Source organism: Echeneis naucrates, chromosome 22, assembly GCF_900963305.1.
Source record: "Echeneis naucrates chromosome 22, fEcheNa1.1, whole genome shotgun sequence".
Lineage (NCBI taxonomy): Eukaryota > Metazoa > Chordata > Actinopteri > Carangiformes > Echeneidae > Echeneis > Echeneis naucrates.
In genome coordinates, this window is record NC_042532.1 from 8644530 (window position 1) to 8658840 (window position 14311).

General features: G+C 42.8%; 1 protein-coding gene across 5 annotated transcripts in view; it reads left to right on the forward strand.

Annotated features, from left to right (window-relative positions):
• LOC115036112 (AT-rich interactive domain-containing protein 1B-like) overlaps positions 1 to 10139 on the forward strand; it is a 158207-nt gene extending 148068 nt beyond the window's left edge. For 3 of the 5 annotated variants that reach the window (XM_029494239.1, XM_029494243.1, XM_029494241.1), the window contains 8 exons: positions 1706 to 1847; positions 2932 to 3101; positions 3977 to 4109; positions 4299 to 4418; positions 4520 to 4595; positions 5486 to 6218; positions 6576 to 6706; positions 6943 to 10139. In XM_029494239.1, the coding sequence (XP_029350099.1) occupies positions 1706 to 1847; positions 2932 to 3101; positions 3977 to 4109; positions 4299 to 4418; positions 4520 to 4595; positions 5486 to 6218; positions 6576 to 6706; positions 6943 to 8766 (3329 nt within the window). In that variant the 3' untranslated portion in view covers positions 8767 to 10139. The remainder of the gene's footprint in view (positions 1 to 1705; positions 1848 to 2931; positions 3102 to 3976; positions 4110 to 4298; positions 4419 to 4519; positions 4596 to 5485; positions 6219 to 6575; positions 6707 to 6942) is intronic. The other 2 variants (XM_029494240.1, XM_029494242.1) reach the window with 2 other exon arrangements.
• Positions 10140 to 14311: the final 4172 nt, after the last annotated feature.

Genomic DNA, 14311 nt, shown 5'->3' on the forward strand with positions numbered 1-14311 from the left:
TGCGCTTCTCAAACTTTGGCCGTTTAAGGTGAACTCAGCCATGAAAAAAACTCAATGCTACATGTTCCAAAGCTAGAAAACAGTTCCACACATTTCCTTTGTTCACCTCTGTCTTCTAGCTGTTAACTTTGCTTGCCTGCTCCAAACTGCAGACTGCCCCACTGACACCCTGCCAGCCTATATATAGACTGACAGCTCAATGATGTCACTGAGTGAGCTTGTCCAGCAGGCTGAGGGGGGTAGCAGGGTGGGAAGAGTGTGTGTGTGTCTGTGTGTGTCTGTGTGTGTAGCGGCGGTGGTGGGGTGTGGGGAGTGATTAATGAGAACAGGAATGTAGAATGTAAACAAACTTGACCTCGCCGTCACCTTTCATTCACAAAACTGGTTCAGCTGACTTTTTTTTCCCCCCCCTCCCACCATCCTTTAACCACTACCACCCATCTGGATTATGTCACACGCTGACACACACATATGCAGGCTCTCCTGCGCACACACATCAAACGCCAGCCCCCATGCCTCTTGCACAAGCATTTTTTTGCCCTCATGGCCCCCCCTCGTCCTTTTACTCTCTACATATGGAACAAAGGGCACATAAGTTCACCTTCTCCTCCACCTCCCCCCGTCTTCATACCCCCACCCTCTACATATTATGTATCAGTCTGTCTGCCCTCCTGCTCTTGAGGAATTGTGAACCTCTTAACCCTGGCTAACCCCACTATTGTTTGCATTTCTCCATATGTGAATGTGTGCACACACATGCATTAATATTTCTCTGAAGTGGGGATGTCCCAGGAAGTAATGCTCCCTGCCTGTTCCTTGCCCTCTCTCCTATCACTCCTTCTTCATGGGATAACCATCTTCTCTTGTCACTCTAACCCTCTCCCTCTTCCCCTTTCGCTCTCTTTCCATCTCCAATGATGTAGAGGCAGGGGGTATCATTGAATAATTCAAAATTAGCATTAATTTTTAAAGCTTAAGTCTTTCTTTTTTTCTGTGGAAACGTGCTGTGCAGGGAAAGGCCACTGAGGCTGTTCCTGAGAAAGCCTTCTTAGCTAAATGCTCGTTAGGATACTTTCATATTCTCTCTTTCTTCATCTTTGTCATCATTTAGCAGGAACGATCCACATTTTCCATTAAACCTGCTTCTGGGAATTTGTATCCCTTGGTTTTATCTGGCTGGGGCGGCTTTGTGCGGTGGGCTGGTGTAGCTCTGTATTCTTATAATTTTCAAGTCATCTGAACTTAGAAATTCACAGAAATGTGGTGTCATAACAAGAGAGCACACTAACCCAATGTTAACCCCAGTTTGTAGCCTCTTTTACAGGGGAAGCATTTTTACTAAAAAAGGGTCATCAGCATAAGCTTCCTCAAAGTTCTCATTTATATTTAGAGGATGTGTACCACAGCATTAGCTTGCACATCATTGGATTTTATTCTAATGGTAGATATATTTGTATTTATATACATGTAAGGCGTTAAGTCAGCCTTCATGTAGGTGCTTAGGACACCGTCACTTCGTATGTACTGTAGGGCATTTCTTGCTGCAGCAAAAGCCCACTATGGCCGATCTAATCAAAACCAGCTTCAAGACCACATCTAAAGGTACGGGCGAGCCCAGCAGTCTGAATCTGTTAGAGTTTTCTCTGCGAATTTTCATTAATCATTTAGCTTTAAGAATAATGCTTGGGCTTCTTCTGTCTTTCAGCTAATTCAGGTGGTTCCCTCCAAGGCCCACAGACACCCCAGTCCTCAGGCAGCAGCTCTACAGCAGAGGCAGCGGGGGATCTAAAGCCCCCAACACCCGCAACCACCCCTCTAGGACAGGTCACACCATTGCCCCCTAACAGGTACCACACAGACATACTGCCCTACGTCTACAGTGCTCCTGGTAGTAGTGATTCTGCTGCAATTACAACTGCTATCACTACTAATTTTAATACTGCTCCTGACTCCACCACTGCTGCCACTACAACATTAGTCATTCCTAATGTAGTTAAATTAATTTAGACAATATTACCGCTACAGTTAAAGTTACAGAGTGATATTCATGTCCATCAGTACTAATTATTCCTTATTGTCTGTGGATGTATAAACCTAAATTATGAGCGTGGCCTCATAAAAAAAACAACTGCAATGTCGTAAAGCAGAATTTAAGTGAAAGGTAAACATCTCTATGTACACAGTAATGCTCCAATACATAACCATTAGCCAAACAGTTGTAATAGTTCACCTGAAGAATGATTAAAGTCTTTCACTTTTTCATAAAATATACTCCATCTCTGCTTGTTCCTTTGGCGGATGGTTATAGAACATGACAGTTCCTTGGAGAGGAAGCAAAGATCTTTGTTTGTGATATTATGATGTCTGACAAGTCTCTTGTCTGTTCATGACAAATAAATTAAACAACAGTGGTGGAAAGTAGCATTTACCTAAATACAGTCTAAAGTACTTTTCTTCCTATAACTTTATACCTTAATCTCTCTACATTTCTCAAAATTGTATTTTTCTCCTTTATGTTTAGTTATCAGTTACAGTTACTCATTGATTTGAATATCAAGGTTGCATACCAGCTATATCTACCAGCTTTGCTTTAACATGCCATGTGGTAAACTTCTGCATAAAGTGCTACTATTATTCAACTGTAAGAGGTCATTTTAGTACTTTACTCGTAATGCATCTCGTGTATTTGGCTGCTAATAATTGTAAGGTTGTAAATCTCCTACAGCCTTACAATCGGTGTCCTGTATTTGGTGTATGTTCAATCCAAATTAAAATGTTCATCTTAAATTGAAGAAATTGAAATTTATTTTTAAAAACTATAAGCATTGTGTAAAATGCAACTCCTTCACACAAGTCCAATCACTGATTTACACCTCTTTCATACTTTTCCGTCCTCTCGTTTTCCTTTCCTCCCTTCTCTCCTCTTCTAAGGAGTAGTGTGAGCGTACAGGACCCCTTCTCGGAGGTGAGTGACCCAGCTTTCCAGAAGCGTGCTACCTCCCTGCCCCCCTCAGCTCCTTACCAGCAGGGCCTCAGCATGCCTGACATGATGATGAGGATGCAGTACGACGCCAAGGACCCCTTTGCCGGAATGAGGAAGAGTGAGTGAGACACATGCTGGGACACTCTTTCACTCAAACACCAATGCCTGGACTTGTCCCCAAATTTCACTGAATATTTCCTGATTCATGAAAATGAGCTGTTGCTTTGCTGTGTTACAAAAAATCTATTTCAATCTGTTGTTTTATTTAGTTTTGTCAGATAAATTTGCACACAGCTTGTACAAAATGGCATTGGAATTTGAAACCTCATCTAAAACTTAATATGAAATCAGGTGGTTCTGTCGGACTGACTCATGTATCCCAAAGCCATTTTTCTCATGACTGTCTAGTTGGCTTAATTCATTGTCTAGTCACCATGTCCTTTCAGATCTGGACAGATGTGTGTGTTGTACTATGAGAACTATGAAAGGAGATGGGATGTGTTTGTTGCACCGCACAACGCTCTTTCTATAACACACCAGCCGTCTGATGTTCATGTAACTTAGCCTTCGTCTCATCCTAACTTTGTTCATCCTTTTCATCCGCCTCATTTTCAACCTTTCATCCTTTCCACCCCCACTGAGAAGCACCTGTTTTGACCAACTCATGTGGTTTGGTTTTCAGAACAAACACAAGCGTTAGAAAGGATGGCGGCTCTTCTGAAGACTGAAGAGAATGGAGTCTGAATGAATAATATGGTTGATGTTAGGTGCATAACAACAGTCACAGCCTCAGAACAATAGGCTTAATCTTGGACAGTGGTGAATATTCATAGAGGAATGCCGCCATCTGCTGGTTAGGAAAAGACCTAGCTCACCTGAACTTCAGTCTAAGAATAAGGTTGAGCCAGACTACAGAAATTTTTCTGCCTTGTTAATGCCCATTAACATACATGTTTTCTTGCCGCTGACTCCCTGTGCTTCCTTCCTCCACAGTGGCAGGAGCTGATCCCTACATGCCCAGCCAGATGTCTGCTGGCGGTATGCAAGACATGTATGGTCGACCCCCTTCCGCCTTGAGCATGGGCCAAAGGTCACAGTACCCGTACGGGCCAGGCTATGACAGGAGGTATGCACACAAGACACCAGGAGAGCGTCCTGAACTGCAGTAACCTGCTATTGCTTTGGCATAAGTCTAACATGGCCCCTGACTTCTAGCATTGTGTTTTTATTTGACGTACCTACTTGTGTGTATATGTATGAGAGAGTTGTTATGATACTAACGTTAGAGGACTTTCGGCTTTGTGATCCTCCTCAGATCAGACCATGTGATGGGGATGGAAGGGAGCATGGGTCCCCCTGGGAGTCAGAACAATCTGGGGGCCTCCAACAGTGAAGGCAACATGTACTCTCCAAGCAGATACCCTTCACAACAGAGGTAAGCACGTGTGTGTGTGTGTGTGTGTGTGTGTGTTACTCACCCCTTTTTAACTTTTTAATAAGCAATATATTTCCTCTTCCTCCTCTCCTCTACATTAGACATGAAAGCTACAGTCAGCAGTATCCCAGCATGCCATATGGGATGCATCCATCTGGGATGTACCCTCAACAGCAGGTGAGAGAAAGCTCTAACCCTAAGATAGAAATGGAGGTTTACCTCCCAAGGTTAAAAAGATGTCACAGTTCACATTACAGACAGCCTATGATCAGATTAAAAGGGCAGAAACATTATGAAACCTTCCCGTTGTGTATTTTAACCCAATTAATTTATGGATTTCTGTGCTGTCCACTTCATTGTGAAATAATACATTTTATCATGTTTATTAAGAACAGTCAATCTTTTTACCCAGTTTTGTCAGACCACGTCCTCGTGAATAGGCCATAACCACGTAGTGGTCCATGGAAAGTAAATTTTTCTTGGTGTCTTAGGTAAAAAATGATTAAACTGATAATACAATAGTAGAAACATTCAGGGCCGAGATGAAAACCATACCTGGGGTGATGAAAGTCTACCAGTGCTCAGTGGAAGCCGTTGTCAGTTTTGGCTCTACAGCGACTCTACCTACTGATGATGCTGCTGCAGCAGGTGTTTTTACCTCCGTTGGTCTCACTTTAAAAAAAGAGGATATGTAAAATAATATTTTTTCTGTATGATGAAAGGTATCCTGACAAATTGGATGTGATTGTGCAAATGGGATGTTTGCCCCTGTAGTGGCAACAGCAGGGGGAGTAAAATAATGTATAATATCAAATGTAATGTTTCAATGTAATACAGTTGTTTTCCTCAACACTTTTTACTCACACTGCTCTCTTTTTATTTTTTAAATTTAAACTTTACTATATTTGTCTTTTACTCTTTTTTCATATTCACCTTAATTTTGTTTATTCATTTCAATACCGCTCGCTTTCTACTTTCTCATTCATACATTACGCAAAACCACTGAAGCAATAAAGAAGGTAAATTACTAACAAAAACACCACCGACTGTTCACGCCCTTGTTTCAGCAGGGCTACAAACGGCCCATTGATGGAATGTACGGCCCCCCACCCAAGAGGCACGAGAGTGACATGTATGCCATGCAGTACGCCAGCCAGCAGCCAGACATGTACAACCACTATGGTGGTGGGTACTCTGAGCACAGAGCCATGCAGGGACAGTTCCCCTACCCCTACCCCCGTGACCGTATGGCCCCCGCCGGACAGAGCCAGCACAGTATGATGGGCGGAGGGCCCACTCCTAACCACGCTGCTGATGGCCCCAGCATGTGGCCTTCCAGGACAGACCTTGGCTATCCATACCCTAATCGGCAGGGGCCCCCCTCTCAAATGCCCCCGTATGGCTCCATTGGTAGAGAAGACATAGACGGGAGGCCCAGCCAGGAGCAGTGGCACCGTCAGTCCCCCTACATGTCATCGTCAGCAGGCATGGCCCCCCTGTCTTCACGCCAGCCATCATCTTATTCCAACTCTCCATCCATGGCTAACCACCTGCCCAGAGCACCCAGCCCAGGGGCCTTCCAGCGCTCCTTGGACTCTCGTATGTCACCCAGCAAAGTACCGTTCATGTCACCCATGAAGATGCCTAAGCCTGGAATGGCCATGATGGGCTCACACGGCAGTGGATCCTTGGGTCAGTTTCCTCCCAACCTGAGGAGGGACCTCAACTACCCACCAGGATCAGTTGAGTCCACTATGTCCATCCTCAAGCCACGACGCAAGCTTACCTCCAAGGACACGGGTAAGATGTCCCATCATTTCATGAGTCAGCATTTTAAATTGGGCTACAAAGGAGGTGGAAATTGCCCAAATAAGGCTCTTGTGAAGATGGGGTTGTAGTGGTGCATTTATCTAACTAAATAGCTAAAAGTTGTGGCTTGATAGTATTTCTGTGAAAAAAAAGAGAGAATTATTTCTGCTTTAACTCTACAGGTAGTTTTGAAGTAGAATTAGCACAACATGAGATCAATTCAATGAACGGATTACAATGATCTCCTCTACTCAATGTCCCTTTTATCATTCGTACAAAGTCTGATTGTTCTATTTTTTTTTTTTTTTTCATCCTGGTTCCAAAAAAATGTCATTATTTTAATCCCAGGAACGCCTGAGGCCTGGCGCGTCATGATGTCTCTGAAGTCTGGCCTGCTGGCAGAGAGCACATGGGCACTAGACACCATCAATATCCTGCTGTATGATGACAGCACTGTGGCCTCCTTTAACCTCTCCCAGGTAAAGCCAATTTGACGACTGCACCTTGCTGCCGACAGAGGAGATTCATTTATCTCTCAAAGGTCATGCTGTGGCAGTGTTGATGTGCAGTCCAGACAAACCATTTCTGTCGTAGTGAGGGTCTCTAAAATTTGCAAAGGGAAAATATGTAATGTTATGCCTGCTTGATTAAAAAGTGACGATTTCCTTGTGCTTAAATCCTTTGCACTCATAATATTTTATCTTCCCCTGACCAGTTGCCTGGGTTCCTTGAGCTCATCGTTGAGTACTTCCGCCGCTGTCTGATTGAGATCTTTGGCGTCCTAGAGGAGTTTGAGGTGGGGACTCTGGCTCACAAAAGCTTTTTGCATCCTGCTTCTAATCAGAAAGAAGAGCCTGTCCCTGAACATGAGACAGACTCTGCTGTCCAGGCTGAATCAGAGTCAGCTCCATCAGCACAGATACAAGAGGAGCAAGCAGCAGTCACCATGGAGGAAACGCTACCCATTGCCACAGAGACAGAGTTGGCTGTGGTGAGCGGTGAAAAGGAGGAATCTGGGGCGAGTCCAAAAAAGGAGGATAAGATTAAAGAAGACAGGGAGAAAAAAGACAAAGAAGAAGAGAGTGAAGGGGCAGAAAGTAAAAAGGAGTCTATGGACCAGCCTGTTGGAGAACATGAACTTAAACCTAAACAAGCCAGTAAGTACGATAAGCTCCCAATTAAGATCCTCCACAAAGAGGACCTGATTGAAGACATGACCACGCACTTAGGTTACGTCACTGAGTTCACCAGTGGGCTGCTACACTGGCAGGCGGGTGGAGGCGACTCCACCGCACACATTCAGACACACTTTGAGCCCCGAACTGCACCACCCAGCAGGGCGGATGAGAAGATAGGAAAAGAGAACCGGCAGGAAAACAAGATGGAGGATGCAAAGAAACAACCACTGAAACATATCACTGCTACTATTGATGATGTTTTGTGTGCTCGGGTTGACGCCCTCTCCTACGCTCACCCTGCACGATCCTTGCCATCCTACCCCTTCAGGGTGCATCCGGACGGAGAGCAGGACCACATCACCCTGCTGGAGGACGAGCCCCGCTGCCTGGACGAGGCTCCGCTCTCCACAACATCCAGCTGGCAGGACTCGTTGTCCAAGCGCTGCCTCTGTGTCTCCAACATTGTCCGCAGCCTGTCCTTTATCCCGGGGAACGACTCAGACATGTCGCGTCACCCTGCTCTGGTTCTTCTCCTGGGTCGGCTGCTCCTGCTGCACCACCAGCACCCAGAGAGGAACAGGTCGCCCCCCAGTTACCAGAGAGATGAACAGCAGGTGCAGGGGCTGTCGAGTAGCAAAGAGGAGTGGTGGTGGGAGTGTCTCAGTCTGCTCAGGGAGAACGCCATGGTCACATTGGCCAACATCTCTGGCCAGCTAGATCTCTCCAACTATTCTGACACTATCTGCCTCCCCGTCCTGGACGGCCTTCTCCATTGGATGGTGTGCCCTTCAGCTGAGGCACAGGACCCCTTCCCATCAGCAGCAGCCCACTCTCAACTCAGTCCTCAAAGGTTGGTGCTGGAGTGCCTCTGCAAGCTGAGCATCCAGGACGGCAACGTGGACCTCCTGCTGGCTACGCCGCCTTTCAGCCGACAGGAGAAGCTCTTCACCGTCCTGGTGCGCTACGTGGGTCAGAGAAAGGCCCAGGTGTACAGGGAGATGGCGGTGGCTGTCCTCTCCCACCTGGCACAAGGAGACCCCACAGCAGCCCGAGCCATAGCCATGCAGAAGGGCAGCGTGGGTAATTTAGTAGGTTTCCTTGAGGATGGTGTTAGCATGGCGCAGTACCAGCAGAACCCTCACAGCTTACTGCACATGGGGCATCCCCCGATGGACCCGCCAAGTATAAACATGATGTGCAGAGCTGCCAAAGGTCTGCTGGCCATGGCCAAAGTAGAGGAGAACAAGACAGAGTTTGTTCTGTACGAAAGCAGATTATTAGACATCTCCATTTCTTCGGTGCTCAGCACAGGAGTGGTGGCCATTATTTGCCAAGTTCTCTTTCACTTGGGGAAATTATGACAGGAGGAGCGGCGGGACTTTGACGGCCAACCATAAGGAGGACAAGATATTTCTGTGGTTTTCTATTTTTATTTATCTAAAATTACAAAAGTGTTTTTTTTTGTTTGTTTGTTTGTTTGTTTGTTTTTTTAAAGAAGTATCCACATAAACAAAATATCTATATATGTATAGCGTCTGGGCCCTGTTAAAAAAAATGTGGGTTTGGGATTTGAAAGCTCATTTTAATACAAATATTTAATACCTGCTGGTGTTGGATTGCTATGTTTAATATTTTGTTTGGCATTTGTTTGTTTGTTTACTTTTTCAGCCAAAGCTGCCACCAGATTTTGGTGCTGAATTACATGGTTACTTTTGAGTCGATGAGTCGTTGAGATGTTTTTCAGTTTTATAAATGCTAATGTACTCATCAACATTTTGTTAATGGAGAGTATTTATTTAAAATGTGACACTGTACAGTAGTTTAAACTTTTTTGCCAACAGTCATGGGGGGAAAAAACACTGACTTTTTAAATTGAAATGTATATGTCTCCATCGCTGGAAGATAAATTGTGCAATAGGACTAGAGCAAGTTGTCCGTTTTGAAAAGAAGAAAATGTAAATCTTTAAGACACCTGCAGTGTGTGCTTTAGGCCATGAGGAGGCAGCATTGCACCAGCCAATCAACATGAAAGAAGTGCATCTGTCAGAAGTGTCTGACTTGTCAATCATAGCCTCAACGACTGTCACAGATGAACTTTGTGTTTCCTAAGCACTTGTGTTATGTCTGTATTTTTTCATCACTGTGTATATAAACTGTTGTACAATGGACGCACATGATTCTTTCAGTCTCTATCAAGCATAGCAAAAGGTGGGACTTTCTGACTATTATAACAAATGCTTTTATTGTTGGTAAAATTTGTTATTGTTATTATACATATTTTGTTAAGGGGGTCAAATATTTGAACATGGCAGATGTAACTGATGTTTCAATGTAAAAAAACAAAACAAAACCTGTATGCATTGTATTATAGCTGAGAAAACAATCGCTTTGGTAATCAAACATGGAAGTGCCAGGGTGAGAGGATATCTAGGTGAGGTTACATAAGAAACCTGAACACATTTCTGTTTGTTACTGTCCTCCATTCATGTCAATGGGCATATTTTTGATTCAAGATAATGCTCAAAAAGAAAAGTCTGAAAAGATCCTTCAAAATGTCCTGAAAGCTCATTGTAAAATTTGCCTTTTTTCGTATGACTACATGTCTCTCTTTTATTCAGTATACACATTTATACTCTGTGCTGCACATGTCACAAATAAATGTATGATGAACATCGTTAAGCACCGGAGACGTTGCATTATGTCCAGACAATCTTAGGCCAATAAAACAAACATCAACTGCTTGCATGGCCTGACTTTTATTGATTTCACTCAAAATAATTAGATCAGTCACAACAGATTCTTCCATCCTTTTTTAAATTGGACAATGACTGAAATCCTGCATCACGCTGGAGTCCAGGGGGCACTTGATAAGAGGACCGGATTGCTTTTTGGTTGTTCATTGTGTTTGCTTGAGTGCAAATATGTCACAAGATAAAGAAGGCTCCTTTTTCCGATGTCCCAAACTTCATAATGTATCACTTCCATGAATCAGTTTTGCATCTTGGCTCGAATGACCACTAGGACGCCAAACAGGTCAGTTGTGTAGCAATAATTTAGAACATGTTATTGACAATCATATTTTATAGAATAATTAGTGTTGGGTTTACACTTCTACCACAGATGAAGCACTAGTGATCACTTAGCACAGACTGTTTTGCAATATCATCTCATATATTGACTCTTTTTACTTGTATAGCTGAAAAAGAGACATTGCATTTGTGCAATATGAAATATGGCAGCGGTTCCACCCTCCAGTCACATTAACGTGCTCCACAGCCACAGAGACACAGATCTCATGAGTGAAACAGGAAATAATTTCATATGACTGTCCTTTGTTTTTCTGTCAAACTCTCTCTTCAAATGACTTTCTCAATTTGTTGATGAATCTCGTCACACTGGTAGACAACCTTTTTTTCAGTAGTTTTGTAGCTAAAATGCAAACCTGTAAAGATACCTGTCTTTCTTTGCAAGTGAGGTACAATACATACAAAATGAGTCACATAATTTTGTATGTTCATGATAGATTCATGCTATTTCTGGCTCAGAACTGCTCTCATGGAACCCCAAAGACATAATTTGGTCATTGAGAAAGAAATCTTTCCTTTTGTCAGTCTCTGCATGTTAAGTGAAGAAAATTGCCTCTGAGCAGAGGTCTAGATTTTTAAGGAAGCTGCAGAGAGCAATGCTCAAACACACTACACCATATCACTTAGGTACATCCGCTAGAGTTGATGTCACGTTTTGAAAGATTTTTGTGAAAGTTGTCTTTTTAAGATTTTTTTTTTTTTTTTTGGGGGGGGGGTTGTTTATCCCAAGTTAACATACATCAGTACTCTGCAATGTTTCTTTCACACTGAGCTTTAAGTTCACAATATGTGAACAGAATTTTGCTGATTTTTTTTTTTTTTAAGAACGTCACCCTCAAGTTTTTTTTTTACTCTGAGTGTGAAAACTGTATCATATGTTTAGCCTGAAACAACTCCAGCTTTATTCACAATTTTACCAATCTCACAATATTGAATAAATTATGACTTCATTACGCTAAATGGATAGCACACTGTCATATTCACTTCATAAATTGTTCTTGAAATTGAACCTCCAGTCTAGCGTTTACTCACACTGTTATGATGGTGATGATTATTATTATTAGTATTATTATCAGTATTCAAACTCATGGCAGATGGCTTCTTCCCAGGGCTCAAAGGTCTCTCATTTAATGAGGGAGTGCGGGTTGTTGCATGTGTAAACACAGATATCTTATGCTTTTAAAAGCAGACAGGAACACAAAGTCAAAAATCCAAATTCAATCCTGTGTGATACAGTGTCTGCAGTCTCAGCCCTTCTGTCTCCTGCACTTGCCTAAAATTTTGTACATTTCCTAGCGTTCATTTATGGGTAGGGGAAGTGTTAGAGACACAACTGCAAACAGTGCATTGTATTTTCAGAGGTCACATTGAAGTGTGACCCCAGTCTGTTTGTTTTCCCCAGAATTACTTCCTGTGCAGTTGGAATTTGATGTCTTTCTCTCTCCCTTCCTTTGCTAGGGGAAATGTGGGCATAATATTGAGTCCTATTTTCAGCTGCCCTTGATAATAACATTCCTGAGGTTGACAACACCTACAATAAACAGTCTCATCATAGACTTAGTATCAAAGTATGATTGTCAACTGTATTTCTTGGCTGCAGAAAGGCACAATCAGTCTTTCTCATCTTAATATCCACTGAGATAGATGGATTGATTTCTGTGGAAAAACAAATGATTCATATGCTTCTTGTTACGCCGGGGCATTTTAACTGTAGCTGCACTGCTTTCACACGTGTGCACCTGCTGTACAATAAATAGAAACTTGGTCCACGTACTTCTGAGTGCTTACAATTTCAACAGTCATTTAGCTAATGGGGGAAAGTTGGTTGCTGCACTTTTCTGGTGACAGAAGAAGTGTTTCAAGTAGGCAGCCAACCACAGGAGAAAGCCTCCCACACTCCTGTGCCTCTGAGAAGCTGAGTCATCAAGCCCTGACAAGATGGATGTTGTGGATGAGAGGAAGCCTGGCCCTTCATTGGCTAATGCAGGCCTGGGTACCATGCCCCGCTAACAAAGGTAGCTGAATGAGTAGTGGGTAAAAACAAGAGAGCCTGAGTTGGCCCTTATAATACAATGTCCTTGTGGGGGCAGTGGCATGAGTTGTGTGTTAAATCAGGCTGCATCTGATCATTGTGGTCACAGAAACTACATTGACCTTGATGAGGCTTTAATCTCACTATGTTCTTTCATGACCAACTTTCAAAACATTATTGATTGGACAAGGCCAAGACAGGATGTGATTCAGGTCCTTGTTCCTTTTGGATTCAGACTCAAAGGCCCTATCATGCCCACCCATTTCCCAGACTCAGTCATATGCTATCACACCATTTAACACAGCCCATAGTTAAAGAATTAAGTGAAACATCTGCCACTTGACAGCCAGTCATGTTAAACTTGCAAATGTATAACATAGTTTAAATGAGAACATCTAACACTATCGTACATGACCACATTCTTAGAAATGCCACATTGTTGGCCAGTTTGTTTTATTTAGCCATGTGATTTGTGTCTGTGTGTGTTTGTGTGTGTGTGAGTGTGTGTGAGAGAGAGAGGGAGAGTCAGATGGCTGATGCTCCATTTTCAATTTGTTCATTGAGATCAATATGTTTGAATGCTTCCATCCTACTTCCACAGAGTGAATGTAATGGCAGAGCACTAAAATACAATCAGAGAAATTGTTTTCCCCTCTCCACGTGATGCAAGCTTCAGCAATGAAATCCTCTATGTGTACATGTGTGGCTGTGGGAGTGAACGAGCCAAACCGTTTAGGTGATTTCAGAGGCAGATGAGGAGGATTGTGTGCATGTCTGTGTGTATGTATGTAGGTGGTAAGAGGACAGATGACAGAAGAACTATAGACTAATGATACATTCATCTTCACTAATTGAGTCTGACAGGAAATTGCATTGTCATAGAATTAAACCTGGCAAATCTTTGTAGGAGGGGAGATTACTAAAACCCAATATTTCACTGTCCTGATTTCTCTCCAAAGTGTAAATGGACTTCTCTATACTCTTCCTTTAGATATCTAGGAACCAAACATGTTTCGATCACGGGAGTGTTGCAGGTATCGTGGACATATTATAAGAATATAACAATAATTTAATAGACTTCCTAGATAGCATAGATTTTTTTCATTTTATGCTTTTAGTTTCTACGTGTTATGTGGCTCTCTGCATATAATGTCTCTTTCTGTAGCCCTGTCTACATTTAACCGGCATAAGCAGGTGTACATGGAAAGTAGCTTTCCTTTGTTCTGTGCAAGCTTTAAAAATAGAAAACACAATATGAACTGAACTTGTCTCAGCTGTCTTATCAACAATATCACAGAGCTCTATTTATATATTGTTTTTTTTTTTTTAAGTAGGGCCATTTTCCCATAGACATCAATAAAACATGATTTATTTCCATAACCAGTGGGCTCTAAATCCACCTCCACAGTCTGAGGAGGTCAACTTTCATAAATCAGCACACTTTCTGTAATAATCCCCACACATGGGTTTATCTCAAGTGGATTTGGGGCCCTGTTGTGTATTTACTGAACACAACAATCTTCTTTGGAAATAAAATAACGTGAGTTGTCACACACACACACACACACACACACACACACACACACACACACACACACACACACACACACACACACACCTCGCATCTCTCTCTCTCTCTCTCTCTTTAATGTTTATGTTTTTTTGTTTTTTTTTGGGGGGGGGGGGATTTTGAGGTGTGTTTATTCAGAATAAACCCCCTCCAGGACCCACCCTGATGTAGATTTCACCCCCCGAGGAGAAAGAGAGAAAAAGACGTTTTCGCCCGGA